The sequence below is a fragment of the Gopherus flavomarginatus genome, chromosome 1 (assembly GCF_025201925.1).
Source record: "Gopherus flavomarginatus isolate rGopFla2 chromosome 1, rGopFla2.mat.asm, whole genome shotgun sequence".
Classification (NCBI taxonomy): Eukaryota; Metazoa; Chordata; order Testudines; family Testudinidae; genus Gopherus; species Gopherus flavomarginatus.
This window is the reverse complement of record NC_066617.1, coordinates 68367392-68393585: the sequence shown is the minus strand read 5'-3', so window position 1 is coordinate 68393585 and position 26194 is coordinate 68367392. Positions and strand designations below refer to the sequence as shown.

At 39.4% G+C, this 26194-nt stretch overlaps 1 protein-coding gene and 1 long non-coding RNA gene across 2 annotated transcripts in view; one reads left to right on the top strand and one right to left on the bottom strand.

Annotated features, from left to right (window-relative positions):
* The window catches only part of CAND1 (cullin associated and neddylation dissociated 1), a 49174-nt gene that overhangs the window by 10701 nt on the left and 12279 nt on the right, over nt 1–26194 (bottom strand). The window contains exons 3-8 of the mRNA XM_050923192.1: nt 13044–13198; nt 5260–5383; nt 4526–4782; nt 4340–4445; nt 3218–3363; nt 534–826 (exon numbers count right to left, since the gene is read on the bottom strand). Coding sequence (XP_050779149.1) covers nt 534–826; nt 3218–3363; nt 4340–4445; nt 4526–4782; nt 5260–5383; nt 13044–13198 — 1081 coding nt within the window. The remainder of the gene's footprint in view (nt 1–533; nt 827–3217; nt 3364–4339; nt 4446–4525; nt 4783–5259; nt 5384–13043; nt 13199–26194) is intronic.
* On the top strand, nt 8106–10792 carry LOC127034929 (uncharacterized). The gene is made up of 2 exons (XR_007769530.1): nt 8106–8387; nt 8647–10792. It is a non-coding gene; the product is annotated as an uncharacterized LOC127034929 (long non-coding RNA).

Sequence of the window (26194 nt, the reverse complement as noted above, 5' to 3'; positions counted from 1 at the left end):
ATTCTAGAAACAGAAATATTAATTACATAATTACCGTATTAAATCAATTTGGAAAATGATTCTGTTAATACCGCCACTTCTCTCTATTCTGTGGGTAAAATGTGTTCTACTGATCAAGTGTTGCCTTCCTTTTATTGTGAGAATTTATTTTTTCACCTATTCTGAATTTAGCTGAACAGCTATAAGTTGCAGACTCTGAATGTTTTGTTTTATAATATGGGGCAAATAATAACTAGGTTCATAGACTCCACAGCATTTTTAGAGATGGGCAGCCAATAATTAAAAACAAATCAGCACTCTGAGTCCAACAGGTAATTCCAGTTTCCAGAGCAGCTGCAGGTATCTGAGCCAATTTACCCTATACTCCCTCTCAGATGAGTTAGCAGAGTCAGAACCCATAATCTGTGTACAACTATAAGAAACAGGTGGCAAATAGTGATTTTGCCGCTTTCCACATGAACCCAGAGAACAATGAATAAACAGCATGGCCTTCTCTCAAATTCAAAGAACTAAAAAAAATCCTGACAGCTAACCTGACTCTGAAGCATTGTCAAAGGTGTCTCTCCTTGTTCCATTGCATCAGGATCACACAGCCAACTCTGCACAGGTCGAGTTTGTTTTAAAAGAGAAAGATACGCATGGAAAACATCTGCTTTTACATTCTCCTCACGCTCTTTGAATCTGGCTATTAAAGCAGGAGATACGGTCTTGTAGAATTCTGGAAGCATTTCATGTCGTGTGCTAACCACAGCATCTAAACATTTAGCTGCTGCACGTCTCACTTTCCAGCTCATATCGTCATCATCACTATATTCATCATCACTCCCTTGACAAAATAAAATGAACGTCTATTATACACCAATTCACATAGAGACATTCCATGCTAGCAGTTTTGTACAGAAAGTTTTGATTTAAAGAACGCAAATTTATTTGATGCAAGAGATTGTTAAATGTGTAAAACTTACCAGAGACAGATGATATATTAGCCTAAGAAATTTAAGAAGCAGTCTATAATCAAGATAAAGCAGAAGTATACAAAAGGTCATTCAAAACTGCCTTAGTCCTAAAACTAATTATCTACCTAGCCAGCTTCCTCACATCAGCCCCTCTCATACATCCCCTCAACTTCAGTTGCTAATTGAATAAAGTCATTCCCACCACACTTGTGGCCTTACTACATTTTTTATTTCAAATGTTTTCATATCTATTCATCAGGAGAGACAATAAGGTAATAATAGCACATCAAAATTCTGAAAACTAGCCTCTTCACATTTTACTCTTGTTGGGGGCATTACACCAGCAAAAATTGTGCATGGGTTCAACACCATGTGGTTGGTCCTATTACCTGTATACAGACTACAATTATATTTGTATCCCATTCCATAAAAGAGGAGTCATATCAATATGCAACAGTGACTTCTAAAAGCCAAAACTTACAAGTCTCAGGTTCTTTCTAGGGTAGGAAACTGTACAGATTTTAATAATTTTACAAAATCTACATTGCTTTGTGAACAGAGACATGATATCGTCTTTCAAAGTCCTAAATACTCCACAATTTTGTTTTGTTAAATCTCCTCTTATCTCTCTACATTCTTTGTTATACCACCAATTTAGAAAGAACTAAATTATGTTTACTAAATAGTACATAAGATTTTGTAACTGTTAGAATATATACTCTTACAGCCTAAAAATCTAGTTCCCCTAAATCAGACATTCGTATTATAGGCCTGATCAGAATGTTCCATTTAACTCTCCTTTACTGGAAAACAAAGCCCTCTGAAGCAACTTCTATAGGATTGAAGTTAACTATTTAGCAGCTTAAGAGAGCAAGACACTTGTTTATCAACAAACTCAACCATACTATTTTCAACAAAGAAAACAGAACAGAAGCAGAGCATGCAAGAAGTAAAGCAGATTACTATTTAAAAATTAATTTAAAGCAGAGCTAGATGTCCCAGTAGGAGAATGCTCTACCTTTCCCCCGAGACAGCTTAGGTTCAGATCTACCTGAGTCACAAGCATGTGAGTTTGCTGTTCTCATGCTCTGAAATCCAGATTAAGTGATAGGCCAAAGTTTCATAAGTATAGCAAGCTATCCAGCAGCGATATAATCATTTTATACTTTTTATACCTAACCTAAAGAGGGACTGAGAAATGCACCCACTGATGGAAACTTTCCCTGGCAAGAGTGGTGGCCTAGTCTCTGTTTCAAAAGAATTTAACATCTCATTTTTAACAAAAACTAAGTTTCTAGCCCTATAGCTGCAAAAGTAACACCATCAGTTTACATTTGGTTATCTCTGCTGCTGCTGCTCACAGCTTTGTCAAACAGCTAAGTGGTATTAAGACCTTCTGAGTCTTCTACTCCACTCCTCTGCAACTGCAGCAATGTTTTACAGAATATTTTGTGGTGCTTCATCCAGTCTAATTGGACATTCTTTTTGTTCTCTGTTTGTACAGCAGCTAGCAAGAGATCCCCATCTCTGACTATGACCCTAGATGCTATGGTAATACAAATAAATAAAAACAATACACATCTCATGCAAAGAAGCATCTATCACTTTCCCTCATACACAGGGCTGGCGTTAGGCCGATTTGCCCAATTCCACGGAATAGGGCCCTGAGCCTAAGAGGGCCCCACACCAGTGCTTAAGAGGGCTCCACATTAGTGCCTTTTTGATTTTTATTCACCCAGCAGCGCTCTGGGTCTTCAGTGGCATTTCGACAGCAGGCCCTTCACTCGCTTCGGGTCTTCAGCAGCGGGTCCTTGAGTGCCACCAAAGACCCAGAGCACTGCCAGGTGAGTACAAATTGGGCCCCACACTTGCTAAAACCGGCCCTGCTCATACACATCTTAAATTCATTCTCTAAATTTCTTCCAACTTCTAGTTAGGTCATACTAAAGAATTCCTCTGCCTCTCTCGTTACACCATTCAAGTACTTTTAGACTGTTATGTCATTCTTTACTATAATCCCGCTAAACACAATATCAGGCCAATGAATGCACTAAATAACTATATAAAATGTCATCTTGTTCACTTTACTGAGTGTAGTATATAGCCATGCCCACAAAAATAAAAGAGAAAAACATGAAAACGTCACACAATCATTTAAGTTTTGGAAAGACCTGAATTAAGACTTATTGAATTGATCGTTTCCATTTCCTCACAAGTTAGACTCAACTATCTCTTCTCTCCAAAACCAAGAGAAAATATACCTTGATCATCATCATCACCACCATCAGCATCCATGGCATTTTCATCTTCATCTTCATCATCATAATTGTAATTAGGATCATAGGTAAGGTATTTAAGACAAATGTTTATAATGGTAGACACATGAGGATAAACTTCCTTAGGACATCTGCATAATAAATTTAATAAGTTTAGCTTATAATATTAATATTGAACAATTAATTAACAATTCTTCTTTAACAGAAGAAATTTATATCTATATGCTTTGGTACTGATTCCACTAGCAAATTTAATACTATCAGAATTCCCATTACATATCATGTTTTTTCTCAGAATTCATCTCAGTTACAAACATTCAGTACAATCTGAAACTTGCTATACAAGAACTCAGGCCAAACTGACACAGGGTAATTTAGAAGATTGGAAAAAATATGGAATTTCACCTTCATAGGCAGAATCAAACAAAATATAAAAGATAGTTCATTAGCCACTTTGTCGTCTTGCAGTTCAGTTCTCATAATTCAGTTCCCAAAAGCTACTGAGACAATTATTGCCATTGCAATCTGTCGAAGCAGAGGTCAAGGAAACAAGAAGATCCTCTCACCCCTTCAAGGAATGCAAAAGTAGAGGGACGGGGAAGTATGCTCTGCTGCTGCCTATGATTTATAGTCACAGATTTTTAAGGCAAAAAGGGACCATTATGATCTTCTAATCTGACAGCTATAGAATCTTATGATGTACCTTTGGAAATAAAAAGGTTCTGTCTCCACTAATGGGAATCTAGCACTTTCCAGAAGCATTATATTTATAAAAACAATGTTCTTATCTGTCACTATACATGAATAGCAAATCATGGCCTATTGTGCCAGTCTGTGTACATATTACACTGATTATCAGTTAAATTACAAGATAGTGATAGAAAAATCTGCTTTAGCAATTCAGGTATGATCTCTGACTCAAAATCAGAAAAGGTATTTTGCACCACAAAGACTATCACTTCCATCAGGAAAGGAAACACATTTCTTGTGGCTTACTACAACTCTTTTCAATTGCTCAAGGACTAGCAATGACTTCTTATACATTCAAATGACAACCAGTCAACCTGTAAGAAAAAAAACAAAACACATACCTTAAAAGTAGCTTACCTCCTAACAAAAGATTCAAAAGCTTGAATGCAATATTCTCTTAGTTCATCATCATCTACATTACAAAATTTTACCACTAAAGGGATTATTTTCTCAAGATATTCACCTGAAAAAGGAAAATTAGAAAAGTGATCATTCACATCTAAAAATTTGCAGAATCAGAGAAAAATATATAAATTCTCTTACCTATTCTATGACCTGCTTGCCTACTGATAGCAGCAATACACTGTATATAGGTCCTAGTTGTTGACATCGAATCATTTTTAGACAGCTCTGTCAACAGATGTTCAATGAGGTCAACAAAAACTATATTGCCACAACTCATAACCAGGTGACCAAGAGCAATGATGGTTCTTTTCCTCACAGCAAGCCTGGGACTAGTCAGCTGGGGGAGCAGACAGGTCAGAATTGAAGGATGGAAGTTAACAAGCAGTCCTCCTTGCCTTAAAACAGACAAAACACAAACTCAAACCAACTGAATCTAGAACTGATTTAATTCTTCTAGTGTATCATTCTTATTCCAAGTATTCCCAAAATGCCATACAAAAATATACATCAGTCCATTTAGAATTATTTGGAAAAAACTAAGAAACTAACTGCTTTCAGTATTGACATATATTGACAACCGAAACTGGCAATTAAAGACATTCTCAACAGCATCAAAAGATAAATGATGAGTTATTTGATTAATCAGCTACGCTTAAATTAAATATATTTTAAATGTAACAACTGTATTCTGCTACAAAGTCTCATTTTACTTATTTGAAATAAGTTACTCAACTTTTTCATGTTTACAAGGCCTAAATTATAATCATCTAAAATTTAATAACTAAAAAAGTTAAGTTCACAGTGATTTAAACCAGTTAAAACATAGCATTAACCATTACATTCTATCACCATTTTGTAACAAGGATGCTTACCTGCTCAGCATATCAGCCATGATATCCAAGGCCTCTAATTGGACAGACACATCTTCCTGCTTGGCTATAGCACTTGTAAGACGCCCTGTGATCTTTTTACAAACATTAGCCGCTAATGCAGATCCTGAAAAGTACAACGAAACATTAGCATTTTGACAGTAAAAATGTGTAAATCTAATACCAAATGTCATATTCGCAACAGTTGGAAATTACTTAGCAAAAATTTTAATTGTCCAATGTAAGCATAAATTGACTGCTTTACACTAAAACTGAAAGGTTGCTTTACCTAGAAACAGCTACTGAGCAAGATCTTCTTTCATTAAAATGTAAGAAAACTGCATACAACTCTAAGGAACAGAAAGCTGCTGGCATGGAAGAGCAGAAAGTAGAGGCCACTGAAAGTTTTCAACAGGGGATATTTGTTGACTGCAAGTGTATGGAGCCGTGAGGAGATTATAGGTGGGAATAAAGAGACATAATAGGAAGAAAGTTTACTGGGAAAAGTAGGGAAGTAACTTGAACTAGCTGGGAAGAACAGCTGGTATCGTGAAGTGTCAAGGAGTTTAAGATAGGTTATCATTAATTTTCAGCAGGGTAGATAAAAATCAATGAATTTTAAAAAAAATTTAAAATCTGATTTTTTTTAAATTTTAATCAGATTTTTTTGATAAAAAATGTGAGGAAAAAACCTATCTAAAGACAGGTTTCAGAGTGGCAGCCGTGTTAGTCTGTATCTGCAAAAGGAACAGGCGTACTCGTGGCACCTTACAGACTAACAAATTTATTTGAGCATAAGATTTCGTGGGCTACAGCCCACTTCATCGGATGCATAGAATGGAACATATAGTAAGGAGATATATATACACATATAGAGAACATGAAAAGATGGGAGTTGCCCTACCAACTCCAAGAGGCTAATTAAGATGAGCAATTATCAGCAACAGAAAAGCTTCAAAAACAGACTCCAAGGAGAAACTGCTGAACTTCAATTAATATGCAAAGTAGATACTATCAATTTAGGCTTGAATAGACTGGGAATGGCTGAGCCATTACACACATTGAATCTATTTCCCCATGTATCCTCACAACTTCTTGTCAAACTGTCTGAAATGGGCCATCTTGATTATCACTACAAAAGTTTTTTTTCTCCTGCTGATAATTGCTCATCTTAATTAATTAGCCTCTTAAAGTTGGCAGGGCAACTCCCACCTTTTTATGCTCTCTGTATGTGCATATACAGTAACTTCTCACTTAAAGTTGTCCTGGTTAACGTTGTTTTGTTGTTACATTGCTAATCAATTAGGTATCATGCTCCTTTAAAGTTGTGTAATATTCCCTTCTAACCTCCTTTGGCAGCCGCCTGCTTTGTCTACTGCTTGCAGGAAGAGCAGCCCTTGCAGCTAGCTGGTGGGGGCTTGGAAATAGGGTGGACCGGCAGCCCCCATCAGCTCCCCCTATCAGCTTCCCCCTCCCCTAAGTTCCCTGGGCAGCAGCTGCCTGCAGTTCAGCTGTGTCCCTCCCCCCACCGCCATATGCTGCTCCTGCCCTCTGCCTTGGAGCTGCTCCCTGAGACTCCTGCTTGCTGTGCAGGGGGATGCGGGGCTAATGTCAGGGTCTCCCCCTCCCCACTCCGCTTACCCCATCTTCCATAGAGCAGGGTTCAGGACAACGGGAGCTTGCAGCAGCTGCTGTCTCAGCAAGCTGATCTAAATCTAATTAACACGGCAGTGTACTTAAGGGAAATACACATATCTCCCTCCATTCCTGCTGCCTTGCAGAGTGAGAGAGTTAATCCTTGAGGGCTCAGCCAACTGCTAGTTCATCATTTAGCAGTAAGGCATTTCCTGGGAAATATACCACCTTCTGACTCCTCCACCGCAACCAAGCTCACAATCATCATCACTGTGTACCTGTATTAAATTGTTTGTTTAAAACTCATTGCGTGCGTGTAGAGATATATATTTTGTCTGGTGAAAAAAATGTCCCTGGAACCTAATGTAAAGGGGGGGTTAATTCTTATGGGGAAATTGGATTCGCTTAACATCGTTTCGCTTAAAGTTGCATTTTTCAGGAACATAACTAAGACGTTAAGTGAGGAGTTACTGTATATCTTCTTACTATATGTTCCATTCCATGCACCCGATGAAGTGGGCTGCAGCCCACAAAAGCTTATGCTCAAATACATTTGTTAGTCTCTAAGGTGCCACAAGTACTCCTGTTCTTTTTATCTAAAGACAGTTTTAATTAAGATATATTATAGCTCAAAGACATCTCATCATGGAACAGGGATTATAAATTCTAATTCTATAGTATGAGACAATATATTCATTAAATGTTTAAGAAAAGTTTTGTAAATGAGTTCCAATAGTTCATGGATTAGGGACCCAATCTTATAGGGTTCCAGGGGCTTCTGTATAGATTATTTAGGTTAATCTTTCTATCTACTCAATGAGACTCAGTGCTCAGTCTAGAAGATACCATCAGAGATATTTAGATTTTTTGCAGTTCTCAAACTGTAGATTTGGGTCTCCAGAGATAACATGCTTATTAACAGCAAAAATGTTTTAAAATAAATAAATAAATAAATAAATATACAGAGGTGAGAAATAACAGACCTCAATCCTATTGTCCCTCCGCAAATTTGTGTACACACAGTCAATCCGTTACTTCTCTCTAAAAGCACAAAGTTTCAAAAAGTTCGATGAATAGAAGATTGTTGGGGGCGGAACAGATCTGGACAAGGAGAAGAAGTCTGGAGATAAATATGAGAAGGGAAAGAACAGGCAGCAGAAACGAAAGTGAAACTGTTCAAACAGCATATTCCAGCAGTCTTGAGGTCTTTCTGAGTGTAGCCTTCATTGATTCAAGATCTACCATACCATTCTCTCACTAGAAGAGAAAACCTATAATGGCAGCAAGCCATAAAAGAGACCCAGTTTGGGAATATTTTAATGAAGTTCCTCTACCTGTGAGTAAGACAGGCATGCATGTAAAACGCAAACATTGCAACAAAGAAATGCAGGGCCTGGTTGCCAGAAACAAACAACATCATGAGAAGTGTTCCTTCTCAGGAGGAAGCTGCACTGAAGATGATGAAAGGAACATCTCTGAACATGCAGAATCTTCAGGTTGGTAAACTTTTTAATTTCATACTTCTTTCTTAAGGATTGCCTGTCTTCATGTTTGAGCAAAAAATATAGGTGTTACTCTATGGTACTACCATTTTAGATGTAGTTGTGATAAAAAATAAATAGCTGAAATACGTAGATCTTCCTTTTACAATTTAACCTTTAAAGTAGTACTGAGCATCAGTGAATGCAATGAGTAATACTAAATGAGCAGTATGGTAATAATAATCAAATAACAGCATCGACTTATTTTGTTTAGGAGAATCCATCCTCAACATACAGGATTCTGAAGACTATCGACCTTCAAGATCACCATAATTTTCAATCGTTTCAGAGTTATCTGCCAATAACAGTGTTTCAGTCACATTATGCATATCACATAGCCACAGTATATCACCTGTAGCAAAAAGAACAAAAAAAATCCCCATCATCCACAAACAACCATAGATAAATTTGTGATAAGAACCAGCAGATTACAAAAAGAAGTAATTGATGAAAAAATTGCCCAGGTTGTTTATGAAACAAACTCTCCTTTCTGTATGATTGAGAATCCACACTTCATTAAATGGTTCAGTCATTAAGACCAGGATACTGTCCACCCAACAGAGCAGATGTCGCAAGCAAACTGCTGGATGAAGTGCATGAAAGAGAAATTGAGCAGTGTGCAAAAGGTAAAATTGTTAACGTGAGTTGACGGGTGGAGCAATGTCCATAATGATCCTGTTGTACATGCTTGTGTGACAACAGAAGAAGGGAATGTCTTCCTTATAGGAACAATTGCTATGTCAGGAAATGCACACACAGCAGAATACTTACAAGCAGCAGCAGTAAAAGCTATAACAAACTGTGACAAAAATTTCAAATGTCCAGTATGCAGCTTGGTCACAGACAATGCTGCAAATGTATCAAAGATGAGAAGAAATTATTTAGAAGAGAGTGAAGAGAGTCCCAAGCTAATAACATACGGTTGCGGTGCTCATTTGATGCACCTCCTAGCCAAAGACGTCAGTTTTCCAGAAAAAAAAGGCTAATGTTGTTGAAATTGCAAAATACTTCCGTAACAACCACTTTGCAGCAGCTGCTCTGAAAAAAGTGAGAGGAACCAAGCTAACTTTCCCACAAGACATGCAATGGAACTCAGTAGTGGACTGTTTTGAGAACTATATCAAGAACTGACCTAATCTGGTGACAGCTTGTGAAGAAAATCATGAAAAAATAGATGGCACTGTCACAGCCAAAGTTCTCAACATTGGGCTTAAGAGAAATCTTGAACACATGCTCAGTACCCTGAAGCTTATTTCTGTAGCCTTGAACAAAATGCAGGGAAATAGCAGTTTTATTGCTAACGCTGCTGAAATCTGGAAGGAACTGAGTAAGATCTTAAAAAGAAAAATATGCAATAACAGAGTTAAATTACAAGCATTAAAAAAATGAATGGGACAAGCACTATCTCCAGCTCATCTTCTTGCAAATATTCTCAATACTCGGTACCAGGGTCACACCTTAACTGCTGAAGAAGAGGAGTTGGCTATGACATGGACATCCAGCAATCATCCCTCCATAATGTAAACTAGAATCAACTTCAGAGCTAAGGGTGAACCATTCAAGAAATATATGTTTGCTGATGATGTTTTAAAGGAAGTCACACCAGTGAACTGGTGGAAGTCACTTAAGCACCTGGATTCAGAAACTGTTGAAGTGAAAATCTCACTTTTAACAGCAGTTGCTTCTTCTGTCGGTGTAGAAAGAATATTTTCTTCCTGTGGACTAATTCATTGCAAATTGAGAAATCGTTTGGGACCCGAAAACACAGGAAAGCTTGTTTTTCTTTTCCAGATTATGAACAAACAGGAAAATGAAGGTGAAGACGACTGAATTAGTTGCAGAAGCCAATATTTTAAGTTTCTCATGTTGACCTGGCTGACACAGTTGATTTAATTGTTTGGGGTTTTTTTTTTTAATTTCATTTAACTATTTTAGTTAAAAACAATTTTAACAAAAACAAACCTGATTTTAAAAAATCTGGATGTTTAACTAAATTCAAAAATTCTTATGCTTGTTTTGTTAAAATATTATAAGTTTGCTGTTGAAGAAAAAAAATCCAGAATACATATCATTGTTGTTTTAGTTAAATACAACAACTTAAATATCTGTCTGGTGTTCTCCTAATAGAGCATGGCAAGAAAATCCTCCAATATTAACGATTAACCTGTTGAATTGGAAATAGCTCACCTCCCAGTGACTTCATAAATATATGCTTCAATTACCTTTGGTAAATGAAATAACCAAACAATCATTTATTTTCTGATATAGCTGTTAAATTAATCTGAAAACTTTTCAAAATAAATCACTTTAAAAATGTATAGTGTGCACCTTTTAAATATAAAACCTACATCTATCGCTGAGTTGTGAAGAATATGTATTAAGGTTATAATCACCACCAAGAATGCACTTTTATGTAGAAATCCATGATTAAATCGAGTCTTCCTGACTAGTGATTTAAATCATGATTTAAATCGATTTGATTTAAAATCAAATCCACTCTGATTTTCAGGTTTTATTCTTCTGTTAATTCAGTTTTCTAAAAATTAGTTGAAATAATCCAACAGAAATTAGCTGGAGCATTTTATGGCGGAAGAGTAAGGAAGCAAGCAGTCCAAATGCATTGTATTAAAAGAGCTAGAAGTCATAAGGCTGTATTTGACGCTTTGCTATAAAACCTTTAGTTTAATGAGTATTCATTTTTTCTTTGCCTCTAGATTAAAGAAAGCAACAAAACTGACTTATCTTTTTAAAAAAAGCAGTTCAAAACTTTAATCTATCTATAAAATATCTATTTTCCCGCTCAGTTAATGAATTTTAACTCTTTGTTTAGGCATTTTTGCCAGAAGATCCATTAACCAGCATAAAAGCCTAACTGGAAATCACTTACTATAACTTCTTTTTATAAATTATTGTATATGCTTATTTCTGCTAAAGGTTACACAAGCATGACTGGTTTTTGTTTTTATCTGAGGACCTTAAAGGGATGTAGGCACATCCCTGGGAAGGATTTTTTAAGTTAACATATGCTTTAATGGTGAGTGTTATAGTTTTAGCATAAAACATCTGTAGCATTTTATTATTTTTAAACATTCAATAGGACATTTGAGAGCACTTTTCAATACATAATCCAAAATAGGCAACATTTAGGGAGACTGCTTCCAAATGTCTAGTTAAACATGTGTCAGAACACCTAGCATACATCCACTGACTGTAGGTAAGACAACAGAGACTAAAAAGGAGGCAAAATAAATTGTATACCAGGGAATAAACAAGCCAAGAACGAACAGAAATGGAAGTAGTCCTAAAGAAACCCTGCATCATCTGCATCAGTGAGTGATGCTGAATAAAACTAAAATGTTAGACACTACATTGTGCCCACATTCTACCATCACTGTTCATGCTACTACAGTTGAGAAATTGTGCTGCAGATCAAACGTAACATATAGCACTAATTTTTGGCCTGCAAACAATGGTTAAAAGAAAGTAAATAGAAATTCTCCACCAGTGCTATTTGAAAAATTTCAAAACAAGCTATTTTTTGCTGATTTTCTACCAGTTTATAGCATGGTCAAAATTTCAGCACATTTATTTTACCAATTCTACTTATCCAGGCTTATAACTGTGTTATACTGTTTAAAGTTTTTCTGCAGCTTGCTCCTTGGCCACGTCTAGACTAACCGCCGTATTGGCGGGTTAAAATCGATTGCTCGGGGATTGATATATCGCGTCTAATCTAGACGCGATATATCGATCCCCGAGCGCGCTTATATCGATTCCGGAACTCCATCAACCCCAACGGAGTTCCGGAATCGACACGGAGAGCCGCGAACATCGATCCCGCGCGGTGTGGACGGGTGAGTAATCCGATCTTAGATATTCGACTTCAGCTACGTTATTCACGTAGCTGAAGTTGCGTATCTAAGATCGATTTCCCCCCCCCAGTGTGGACCAGCCCCTTGTCATCAACCTAACATGAGAACTCCAGTCCTCAAATCCGTTTTGAGTTATCATTCCCTTCTAGCCCAGTCAAATTCACATACTGCACTCACTGTGGTATCTGAACACCTTCTAGATTTAAAAGAACAAAAGTGGCTAACATTTGGCAAGTAGAATTCCCTGAGATTGCCTTGTTAATTTTAGAAACACTAGGTGCATCCCAACACACATACTGGGACAAGAAATGATCACAATCCCATTAAAGAAAAGTCATCTCAATTTAAAAGTGCACTGTCCATTTTTTAAAAAATTTACCCAAATGAGATTTAACTACTATTGTTAAAAAGCCTAGGAATATTGTGCCTGAAAATATTTAAGGTAGATATCTATAGCAAATGTAATCTGAAATTACTTTCAGCTCTTTTTATGGTGACTTGACTTCAGGTTTACCACATCTCTTTACATATACACACAGTTACCTATTTATGATAACAGAAGCACCACACAAATGATTATCTCCACAAACGTCAATTTCAATGTCAACAGCCACTGAGGGACAACTGAATCTGGTTCACTGAAGGACACTACCTTACAATGAAATAATTGGTTATAGAGAAGTAAAGTGAGACCTCATGTTTTAAAAACAGAGAAGGGGAGAAGAATGTAATTTCTTACCACTGGAAGCTGGAGGAAGTTCTCCAATGACTGTTTTAAGGCCAATGCTTGAAATATCACGTAGCTGCTCTTTATCCGAAAGCATGTTAGTACAGAGTGTATCCACAATGGTCTCCACTTGATACTCCTTCACTTTACTCACCAAAGGGCCAAGACTGAAATAAAACAAAAAAATGATGCAAATAAATCTGCAGGTTTAAACTGAAGTGATATCCAACTACATATACCATGTTTATGTTAAGAATCCTTCAAAATTTATTTTAAACATGTATTCACAGAGCTATTGTTAATACTGATGTTTGCAGGGTTGAGATAATGTTGCTATTATTTCGGCATTATTTCTATTTAGTAGTATTCTTGATGTGAAAGCAAAGTTTCAGTTACTTAGGTTACAATCCTTCCCCACCCACCCCTTGTAAATCTTCTGACACAATGAATCACTGTTTCAGACACGTTTGCTTTGTATTGGGAATCTTAAACCCTCCAGATCCAACATATGTTGTATCAGTGTTGCTTCTTCATACTCTCAAACCCTGGAGTAACAAATAGAGTTGTCAGCTAAAGCCATCGCTTGTAACAAAATTACTATTATCCACTGATAGTTTGTATGCTCCACCATCAGTACATAACATATTCATAGACTCACAGATAGATTCCTATACTACAAGGAACCCTTGCGATTATCTAGTATGAACCTCCTATATAACACAGGCCACAGGACTTCTCCAAAATAATTCCTAGAGCACTTCTTTTAAAAAAATTATCCAACCTTGATTTAGTGAACCTTGGTATATTGTTCCAATGGTTTATTACTCTCGCTGTCAAAAACGTACACCTTAATTCCATTTTGAATTTGTCAAGCTTCAACTTCCAGCCACTGGATCATGTTATGCCTTTCTCTGCTAGACTGAAGTGACCACTATCAAATATTTGCTCCAAGCAGGTACTTATTAGGGATGTAAAATATTAAACGGTTAAATAGTAAATATTAGTTTTCCCGGTTCACTCACTCTATTAACCCCCAGCCCCGGCTCCACTGGCTGGAGCGGCCTCAGCCCCGGGGCTGGCCAGTTGACCCTGACCCCAGCCCCTGGCCAGCCAGAACAGCCCCAGCCCTTCTCCCTTTAATCGGTTAACTGATTAAATGATATAATTTTAATTGTTTAAACATCAGAGGGTAGCAGCGTTAATCTGTATCCACAAACACAACAAGGAGTTCAGTTAGTCTTTAAGATGCCACCAGACTCCTAACTGTTTAAACAGTTAACTTTTAAAATTATATTTACATGCCTAGTACTTATAGACTGTAATGAAGTCACCCCTTAACCTTCTCTTTGTTAAGCAAAATAAACTGAGCTCTTTGGGGGAGCCTATCACCCCAAGGCATGTTTTCAAATCCTCCTCATGGTTCTTCTCTGAACCCTTTCCAATTTATCATCAACATCTTTCTTGAACTGTGGGCATCAAAACTAGACACAGTACTCAAGCAGTGGCTGCACCAATCCCGATCTATTCCTACTCAAGATTCCCCTGATAATGCATCCAAGGATAACATTAGCCCTTTTAACCACAGTGTCACACTGGGACCTCATGTTCAGCTAATTGTCCACCATGACCCACACACACGCTAGAGTCACAAAATGAAGTATATATAGATATAGCAGGGTAACAGTGAATTACTTGATTGCGTCATTACTCTAGACATGTTTTGAGCTCAACCACACAAAGACTCCTTCCAGTGCCTTAATGTGTGTCAACATACAACAGATGGAAGAACAAAGGGAATGAAATGTTACATCCAAGTTCTGTTGACGCCAAAGGAAGCCCTGTATCTGGTGGAGCGGTTGTCTGGTTACATGCCTTCTTTGTTTTATTGAATCTATGATGGTTCTTTCAGTCAGTGCTTTTCCCATCTGGGTGGTCATACAATCCCATATTCTTTAATCAGCAACATCTATTTGCACAAAATGTTGTGATCATAAGTTGCTATAGTAATGGGCCAATTAGCATTACTACTGGAAAACCTAGTATAGCGGTAAAAATTAAAGCATGCCTTAAACGTTTTCCCAGCCTTCCCCACAATATTACTTCTTCTAATTTTTTTTCCATAATTGATGTGGTGGTTCTCCAAAACACTACAATGCAAAGTAAGAAGGTGCTGCTGTTTTTAATTCCTCTATTTCCCTCATGCACTAAAATGCATCAGTTTATCAGTGAAATATTAATTTTCTAATTTTCACTCAGCATTCCAGAGTAAAAAAGACAGCTGAAGAAGTAACTGGATTTTTTTTTTACTTGCACATCAAAAGACTTAAGCACATTCCAACTACCTGACCACATTCTGTCCGAGTTGCACAGAACATTTAGAATTTGGCCTGCAATCATTATTATTGGTGATAACAACAAGCTAGAAATCACAGCTTGACTTTCAGATTTAGTTTGCATGGCTGAGTACACCACTGGTGTGCTGAGATCACTACCTACTTAAGCTGACCAATTAGGTCTCACTGTTCCTTGTAGTCCTCTGATTGTAGCCATCTGTTGCCTCTCGTTTGATAATTAGATTGTCAAGTCTTTGGACTAGATACCATTTTTTCTTTTGTTTGTACAGTGCCTACCACAATGAGGTCTTGGGTATATGACTATGGCTCCAGGGCACTATGGTAATGCAAATTATAAGTACTGATAGGGAAAAACCTTATATTTCAATACAAAGAAAAACTGATTAGGTAAATCACTGAGACAATCATGGAACACAATGCTGTTTTTACATAGAAACTTTTTACACTAGAATCATACAAAGCAAATCTAGCCTTAGGGCTTGTCTACACTGCGCAGCTTTTAGCAACAAGGCCATGTCAACACAGCCTTGTCGCTAAAAAAGTCAGAGTGTGTAAACATTCTCTGTAGATATTTTGTCGGCAAAACACTTCCAGGCCCGCAAGAAGCATTAGCTTTGTCAGCAGGAGAGCATGCCTGTCGACAAAGGCCTGGTCTACACTACGCATTTAAACCGATTTTAGCAGCATTAAACCGATTTAACGTTGTACCCGTCCACACGAGACCCTTTATATCGATATAAAGGGCTCTTTAAATTGGTTTCTGTACTCCTCCCCAATGAGAGGAGTAATGCTAAAATTGGTATTACCATATCAGATTAGGGTTAGTGTGGCCGCAAATCGACGATATTGGCCTTCGGGTGGTATCCCACAGTACTCCACTGTGACCGCTCTGGAAAGCAATCTGAACTCAGATGCAGTGGCCAGGTAGACAGGAAAAGCCTCGCGAACTTTTGAATTTCATTTCCTGTTTGTCCAGCGTGGAGCTCTGATCAGCACGGGTGGTGACGCACTCCCAAATCCAAAAAGAGCTCCAGCATGGATTGTACGGGAGATACTGGATCTGATCACTGTATAGGGAGACAAATCTGTTCTATCAGAGCTCTGTTACAGAAGACAAAATGCCAAAGCATTTGAAAAAAATCTCCAGGCTGTGATACACAGTCCACAGCACAGTGCTGTGTGACAAGCGTAACGGAAAGCCAAAGAATCAAATGGATGCTCATGGAGGAAGGGAGGGGGTACCGAGGACTCCTGCTATCCCACAGTCCCCGCAGTCTCTGAAAATCATTTGCATTCTTGGCTGAGCTCCCAATGCCTGTAGGGTCAAACACATTGTCCGGGGTGGTTCAGGGTCTATCTCGTCAATTTACCACCCCTCCCCCTCCGTGATAGAAAAGGGGGAAAAATCATTTCTTAACTTTTTTATATGTCACCGTATGTATACTGCATGCTGCTGGTAGACACGGTGGTGCAGCAGTAAACAGTAGTATCCTCTCTCCTCCCCTCCCCGGTGGCGGACGGTACAGTGCAGTAGGACTGATAGCCATCCTGGTCATGAGCCCGTGAGTGCTGCTGGCTGGCCTCAGGAGAGGTCGGCCAACAGCACCTGGGTAAAAATAGAAATGATTCCCGGTCATTCCCAGTAGATGGTACAGAACGGCTGGTAACCGTCCTCATCATAGCAACTGGGGACTGAGCTCCATCAGCCCCCTCCCTTTCCTGTGTAAAGAAAAGATTCTGTACTGCCTGGACTATCATAGCAGCGGGATGCTTGGCTCCTCTCCCCCACACCACTTAATGTCCTGCCTGGACTATCATAGCAGCTGGAGGCAGCCTCCCCATCATTTTATCTCAGTAACAAGTCAGTGTTTCTTATTCTTGCATTCTTTATTAGTTCATCACACAAATGGGGGGGACACTGCCACGGTAGGCCAGGAAGGTTTGGGGAGGAGGGAAGCAATGGGTGGGGCTGTTGCAGGGACACCCCCTAGAATGGCATGCAGCTCATCATTTCTGCGGGATCTGACACGGAGCAGCTGTGCTCTCTGATACACTGGTTCTCTAGTACACTTGCCCCATATTCTAGGCAGGACTGACTATTTTTAGATACCATAAAGGAGGGATTGACTCAGGGAGTTATTCCCATTTTTGTCTTTGCGCCCCGGGCCGACCTCAGCCAGGGGCACCCATGACAGCAGCAGACTGTAAAGAACGACAGATAACCGTCATCTCATTGCCAATTTACAATGGCGCAGCAGACAGTACAGAACGACTGATAACCGTCTCTGCTGTCATGCAAAGGCAAATGAATGCTGCTGTGTAGCGCTGCAGTATCGCCTCTGTCAGCAGCATCCAGTACACATACGGTGACAGTAAAAAAAAAGTTGAACGGGCTCCATGGCTGCCATGCTATGGCGTCTGCCAGGGCAATCCAGGGAAAAAGGTTGCGAAATGATTGTCTGCCGTTGCTTTCCCGTAGGAAGGAATGACTGACGACATTTACCCGACAATGATTCTTGCCCCATCAGGCACTGGGATCTCAACCCAGAATTCCAAGGGGCGGGGGAGACTGCGGAAACTATGGGATAGCTACGGAATAGCTACCCACAGTGCAACGCTCCAGAAATCGACGCTAGCCTCGGACCATGGACACACACCACCGAATTAATGTGCTTAGTGTGGACGTGTGCACTCGACTTTATACAATCTGTTTTACAAAACTGGTTTATGTCAAATCGGAATAATCCCGTAGTGTAGACGTACCCAAAGCCACATTCACATGGCCACTTCCGTCGGCAAAACTTTTGTCTTTCACCGGGGGCGGGGGGGCTTTTTTAAGTATCTGTGAAAGATAAAAGTTCTGTCGAAAACGTCGCAGGGCAGACATACCCTTAGTCTTAAAATCAGACTTATTTCAACACCCAGACCCCAAACTTTACCAAGATTTGGGACGCGGGGTGGGGGAGTAACGTATTATCCATCTACTAAAAGACTACTTGAAAAAATCTACTGATCTGCAGCAACACTGCATTAGCAAATTACAAAACATTCTCCCCCATAAGACTTCTGTCTCCTCCTTCCTGTTTTGGATTTATACATTTATTTTCTTTGCCTTCTTATTTCTGCTAGTGCCTCCTCGATGTATAAATGTCTCTCCCAAGTAGTTACTCTATCTTGTGGATAAAGGACTCCCATTCTTTGAAGGAGGAAAACTTTCCAGATTCTGATTACCAACTCTTTAACCTCCCATACTACTGTCAGACCTACTGTATAGCAATCAACCTACCTCCCTGCAGGGAACGAGTGTAATTCCCCAGAATGTTCCAAACCCAAATTGGTCCAGACAGCAAGAGAGAGTTTGGTCCCAATTACCATACACAATAACCAGTCTGTAAGTAACACAGCTCCCTCCTCATTTTGTCAGCTTCCTGCCCTCCTCGTTTTTGGTACACCTCTTATCACTGCCCATTTTCAATTCTCTCCTTAAGATCAAAGCTACAATGCTGCTCTGAACAGAGCACTTTGTCAGCCACACCTACAGACACATAAGTATACACTTGACTCAAACTTATTTCACGCCAATGCTGCTCTCCTAAAGCACTCTGTTTTGGCTGCTCATATATATATATTATAGAACTTCCCTAGTAGTTGTGCTTTGCAGCTGCCGCTTCTGCAGAAATGCTATGGGCTGGTTCAAGAGCATATGGGTGTGACTCACCCAGGACTTGCAACAATAGCAAGTTGCACTCCCGGTTATATGTATCTACACCAGAGCAAGTAAAGCCAAAACTAGAAGAGGTCCTACACAATGCTATCTTTAAGGACAGTCAAGTCAGAGGGCTTACAACAGCTCAATAGGTGTAAACAGTTTGGTTAAGGTTTTGGGTGTGTATACAGGAGTGGAGGAGAACAGTGTCTGACATATTTGCCAGGTCACGATTTTTATCCAAGGATTTTTCAAAGACTTCCAATACCGCTTTGTTGCCATTGTCGCACCTCGGGAAGATCACAAATACAAAGAACTGTAACTTGTTGATATCAAAATATGTACAAGCACCGTAAGAGAGGAACACAATAACAAAGTTACTCAATCTAAAGACACTACCTGAGACTATGTTACAAATGTTGGGATGGAAGCAAGATTTCTTTTACACACAGAACTCAGAATAGCAGCTCTATATATCTGCTTCTCACATATGTTTGTTTTAGTTGAGCTATTCAGGAAACTAGTACGTTCTGAGCTGTGTAGAGGCACTGAACATTAATTTTGGAGTAGCTTTACTTTATTTCAGTAACAGTCAAACTGAAAACCACCATGAAGCTTGAGTGAACCACACAGTGATCAAAGCAATTAAAATTAACAATAATGAAAACACAAAGACAAAGCTTAAATTTTCAAACCCTAAACTGTTGCTTCCTAAAGTATTTCACACTCCTCATACTGCAAAGAAGTCTGATCCCCACACCATGAGTCAGAACCTTATTAAAATATGTGTGGCATTCAGAAGTTTAACAAGTAAATGATATCTATGGAAAAATAAAATAGATTATAGTGTATTTAACTGAAAGATAAACCAGCTTGTAACTAGTAACACGTCTATCGTCATCCTAAGCACGCTGTTGTATCATTTTTTCCTACCCTTTAAGTTTTTAAGACAGCATATTTAGAGCCCTGTGCAGATACAAAATTTGTATCTGCATCCAATCTGCAAACATGTTCCACAGATATCTTTATATATAGTGCATATCCACAGATTTGCAGGGCTCCAAGCATATTCAAGGCAGAGACCATTTCCTCCTCTATGCTTGAAAAGCTCCTACAACTTTTTGGGGTCTACTGTAATAAATAGTAACAAACATCATGCAAATGACAAATCTAGAAGGACAACAGCAGCGATTAAACTATCACACTTCTGGAAAGTAAGTTCAGATACAAATTAGTTCTGATTTAAAGTATGATCCTCGCATCATTTACATATCACTGCATTTGACAATGGAACTCCTGGAAAAATCAAGATCAAATAAAAAAAATAAACTTGAATACCACAAGTTGTGTAGGTGTAGAAAATGTTAAACCCATAAATTTTAGTTAACAAATATTACTGGAATTACAAGCTATATGGAATTTAATCTGAATTCTTAATTTGTTGAATGTTGCCACACAATTCCAGTAAGATCTAGTGAACAAACAAAACACTTCTGTACTTGAGGTCTAACTTTTTGAGATTACTAGAAGGAAATACTATTTGGAACGGCAGAGTCTAATTCCTTTCAGACCCTGATCTAGCCACGAATGGAGATTTTTCCACCCTGCTTCCATGTGGAACCTCTGCAGAGCTCCTGATCTTGAATGTCTTCTTTGGAGAACTGTAGTCCCATCTGGAGAAGAGTCACTGGAAGGCAGACATCTACAAGACACTGTCAGAGCAAATGAAGATGGCACTCCCATACCCAGTCCTAATGCCAAATGAAAGCAAAAGGTTCCAGCAGAAATACCAGAAGGAAAGAACCTCTGATAAAATTCCCACTAGCTGCCTATACTATGAAGAACTGTATTATATTTTTTGCAAGAGATGCCACTGTTGTCTGTGATCCCTCGAGGTCAAGGATGATCTCTTTCACAGGTTTTATTTTTCATGGGTCCTTTGGTGACTGAAGTCCAATCCTTGAGCCACAGGCTCATTGACAGACATTGCAGATGGTGTTGGAATACACAGTTAGGTCGCGATAGCTGTACAACAGTTGTCTTTCCTTTCTTTTCTGGCGCTTTTCTGAGACCAGGGCAAGGCGATTTTCCTCAAGAGTGGACGCTGCCTCTCTGGCAAGTTTTCACCAGTTAACCCTATCCTGGGCTGCTGTCTCTTAGTGTGTAATGTTGATCCCACATCTCTTAATATTTATCTTGAGGGTGTCTTTAAAGCATTTCTTTTGGCCTCTCCATTTCCTTGCTCCTTTGGTGAGTTGGGCATACAGCAGTTATTCCGGTAAGCATCCATCAGGCATGCATACACAGTGACCGCTCCACCTCAGCTGGTGCTGGATTATCAAGGCCTCAACACTGAAGATGTTGGCCTCCATGAGGACATTGACATTAGTGCAACAATCCTCCTATTTATGTTGAGGATCTTCCCAAGAAACTGCTGGTGCTGGCATTCCAAGTTTTTCAGGTGTTTTCTATAAGTCATCCAAGTCTCGCAGCCATAGAGGAGAGCTGTGATTACCACCACTTCAGAAACTAAAAGTCTAGTATGTGTTCAGATGCTGTGATTGTTGAATACCCAGTGAGACAGTCTGCCAAAGGCAAGGCTGGCACAGTGAATTCTGTGCTGAATCTCAACATCTATGTCTGCCCTCTGTGAGAGATGGCAGCCAAGACAGGCAAAGTATTCTACATTGATAAAGAAGAACTGAACTGGAAAATGTAGATCTTCCTTGCTGGGTCTCCTGATTGACTGGGGACTGACTGGTAGAGAACTTTTGTTTTCCTGATGTTCAGAGTTAGACCTAGGCTTCTGTAAGCTTCTGGGAAGCAATTAAGGGCTGTTTGTAGATCCTCCTTTGAGTGTGCAACTACAGCACAATCATCTGCATACTGGCGTTCAGTTATTGTTGCCAAAATTACTTTAGTTCTGGCACAGACATGAAAAAGGTTGAAGACGTTGCTGTTAATCCGATATTGGATGCCAATGCCCTGTGGCAGACAGTCTTGGGTTAATGTTTTCATAGCTACTAAGAAAATGGAGAAAAGGGTGGGTGCCAGTACATAACCTTGTTTTATACCAGTTCGAATGACAAAGGGCACAGAGGTAGAGTCACTGCACAGGATGGAGGCAGTCGTCTGGCCTGGAGGAGTCTTACAATGGTGATAAATTTGCTTAGGCAGCCAAACTTTGACATGATTTTCCACAGAGCCTTGCAGTTGACAGAGTCGAAGGCTTTGGTCAGATCGATAAAGGCCATATACAGCTCTTGGTGTTGTTCCTGATTTTCGCAGCCAGGCAGATCCAGGAAAAATGTCACATTGGTGGTGCCCTGTGATGTTCTGAAGCCACACTGGGACTCTGGAAGTACTTCCTCTGCAAGAGGGAGCAGGCAATTCAGTAAGAGTCTAGCAAGAATCTTCCCAGCGATGGAGAGGAGGACAATGCCTCCATAGTTGCCACAGTCGGCCCTGTCTCCCTTTTTGAAAAGGGTGATGATGTTAGCATTTCTTAAGTGAGCAGGGATTTCTTTGGTGCGCCAGATTTTGAGAAGCAACAAGTGAAGCTTGTTAGTCAATGTTTCTCCCCCCACTTTCAATACTTCAGGTGGTATGCCATCAGGGCCTGGTGCTTTATTGTTCATTTGTTTAATTGCTTTGCAGACCTCCTCAGGTGTTGGTGGGTTGGCAAGAGTTTCCCAGATTGGGTGCTGAGGAATGGAGTCGATGGTGTCGCCAGTCACAGTGAATTTTCGATGTAGAAACTTTTGGTAGTGTTCCTTCCAGTGTTCTTTGATTTATCTGTTATTTTTAAGAAGGGTACTACCATCTTCAGATCTCAAAGATGTGAGGTTACATAAGCTTGGCCTGTACAGGGTCTCTGTCTCACAAAAAAAGCTCTGCATATCATATCTGTCAGCAAATATTTAGATTTCTTTTGCTTTGTCCTCCCACCATTTGTTTTTAATTTCTTGTATCCTTCTTTGAAATTCAGCTTTGAGCTGATGGAAAGAGCTCTCCTTTTGACTGGATAGTGGTTGCATCCTAGACTGATATGGTGGACAGTTCTCCACAAAGCACTCTAGACAATACAGAGTGCAACAAAGATATCACAGAAAGTTCCCTTGACCTCACATGTACCATTGAGCCCAATCAGAAAGGGTTCTTGGCTGTCCAGAAGAATTATGACACAGCAGATTCAGAGATTACACAAGAACCCCTGTAGATAGTCAGACTGAAACTGCTGTGGAGGAGAGCTCTACAAGCAACCAGCCTGATGATAATGCAGAGTGGAGTTCCACCAGTATTATGTGCTATATTACAATACAATGGTATAGGAGGATTTAAACTACTTTTTCTCCAAGTAATAGCTGTCTGCCACCATACTGAGTGCAAGGTAGAAGTGTCTCTCCACCTGCTTGGCTGAGGGGCTGACAAACGTTGGGGGGGGAGTAGGGGGAGAAGATGACAAGAGGAAATGTTCAAGGAACTACTGATTGCATCCTAACAGACACATGAAGGCAGAAGGCTGGTGAAATGGTTTCCTGGAGCAATCACAAAGACTAGAAAGGAACCTCATTGTCCTGGAAAGGGACATGATGCAGACAATGCTGAGGTGAAGAGCTGTAATGAGCTACAAAGGTCAAGCATTGCACCCCAACTTTGCACTGTACTGGTAAGCCTAGTGATAATACTATACTGGGACATCCATTTTAATTAACCTAATTACAGATCATTTCATGGATCTTAAGTTTATATGATATTCCTGTAATTTGTTTAGAAAAAAAGTTAATATAACTCAACTGAAAATTTTCATTGAGGAACATCCCCCAACAGAATTAATTCTTTATAAAACCAACACACAAACATTTCGGTCATTTCCTTGGTTGCAGTACATTAATTACCCACAGCTAACCCCTGGTCCCAAATAAGAACACAATGCATTCCTGACTGCTTGGGACATTTTTCTAAGACACACTCTCCAGCTGCCCATAACGTACAAGAAGTCTGTCCACCTCCTGCTTCCACCCACCACTGTTCAGGTTCTCTCGCTTCCTCTCACAGATATGAGAAATACAGCAAGCACTTATCACATGAGTCACATTATGATGATAAACCTCTAAACTTGTCATGAGGCACCACTACCTTTCCTTCCAAACATACACTCTCCACTGCCATCCTGGAACTACTCAGGATATAGTTAATCCACTCCTTTCCTCTGGTCAAGTGTCCAATGAAACATTTCATAAGCAAGGGAAAACAGAGGGTAAGCTGGGTCTCCCAGAATCAAAGGAGGAATAACTCTTTTAATGTCCAAAGTGGTTTGGGAAGCAAAAATTCCCTTGATTATTTCCAGCGAACAGGCCTGAGTTTCTGAAGATCCTGTCATTGTGTCTCTTTCCAGATAAGAACATACGAACAGCTGTACTGGGTCAGACCAAAGGTCCATCTAGCCCAGTATCCTGTCTACTGACAGTGGCCAATGCCAGGTGCCCCAGAGGGAGTGAATCTAACAGGTAATGATCAAGTGATCTCTCTCCTGCCATCCATCTCCACCCTCCGACAAACAGAGGGTAGGGACACCATTCCTTACCCCATCCTGGCTAATAGCCATTAATGGACTTAACCTCCATGAATTTATCCAGTTCTCTTTTAAACGCTGTTATAGTCCCAGTCTTCACAACCTCCTCAGGTAAGGAGTTCCACAACTTGACTGTGCAGTGTGAAGAAAAACTTCCTTTTATTTGTTTTAAACTTGCTGCCTATTTATTTCATTTCGTGACCCCTAGTTCTTGTATTATGGGAATAAGTAAATAACTTTTCCTTATCCACTTTCTCCACATCAATCATGATTTTATATACCTCTATCATATCCCCCCTTAGTCTCTTCTTTTCCAAGCTGAAAAGTCCTAGCCTCTTTAATCTCTCCTCATATGGGACTCGTTCCAAACCCCTAATCATTTTAGTTGCCCTTTTCTGAATCTTTTCTAGTGCCAATATATCTTTTTTGAGATGAAGAGACCAAATCTGTACTCAGTATTCAAGATGTGGGCATACCATCGATTTATATAAGGGCAATAATATATTCTCAGTCTTATTCTCTATCCCCTTTTTTATGATTCTTAACATCCTGTTTGCTTTTTTGACCGCCTCTGCACACTGCGTGGACATCTTCAGAGAACTATCCACGAAGACACCAAGATCTTTTTCCTGATTTGTTGTAGCTAGATTAGACCCCATCATATTTTATGTACAGTTGGAGTTATTTTTTTTCCAGTGTGCCTTACTTTACATTTATCCACATTAAATTTCATTTGCCATGTTGTTGCACAATCACTTCGTTTTGTGAGATCTTTTTGAAGTTCTTCACAGTCTGCTTTGGTCTTAACTATCTTGAGCAGTTTAGTGTCATCTGCAAACTTTGCCACCTCACTTTTTACCCCCTTCTCCAGATCATTTATGAATAAGTTGACTAGGACTGGTCCTAGGACTGACCCTTGGGGAATACCACTAGTTACCTCTCTCCATTCTGAGAATTTACCATTAATTCCTACCCTTTGTTCCTTGTCTTTTAACCAGATCTCAATCCATGAAAAGACCTTCCCTCTTATCCCATGACAACTTAATTTACGTAAGAGCCTTTGGTGATGGACCTTGTCAAAAGCTTTCTGGAAATCTAAGTATACTATGTCCACTAGATCCCCCTTGTCCACATGTTTGTTGACCCGTTCAAAGAACTCTAATAGATTAGTAAGACACAATTTCCCTTTACAGAAACCATGTTGACTTTTGCCCAACAATTTATGTTCTTCTATGTGTCTGACAATTTTATTCTTTATTATTGTTTCGACTAATTTGCCCGGTACCAACGTTAGACTTACCAGTCTGTAATTGCCGGGATCACCTCTAGAGCCCTTTTTAAATATTGGTGTTACATTAGCTATCTTCCAGTTGTTGGGTACAGAGGCCGATTTAAAGGACAGATTACAAACCATAGTTAATAGGTCCGCAACTTCATATTTGAGTTCTTCCAGAACTCTTGGGTGAATGCCATCCAGTCCCAGTGATTTGTTAATGTTAAATTTATCAATTAATTCCAAAACCTCCTC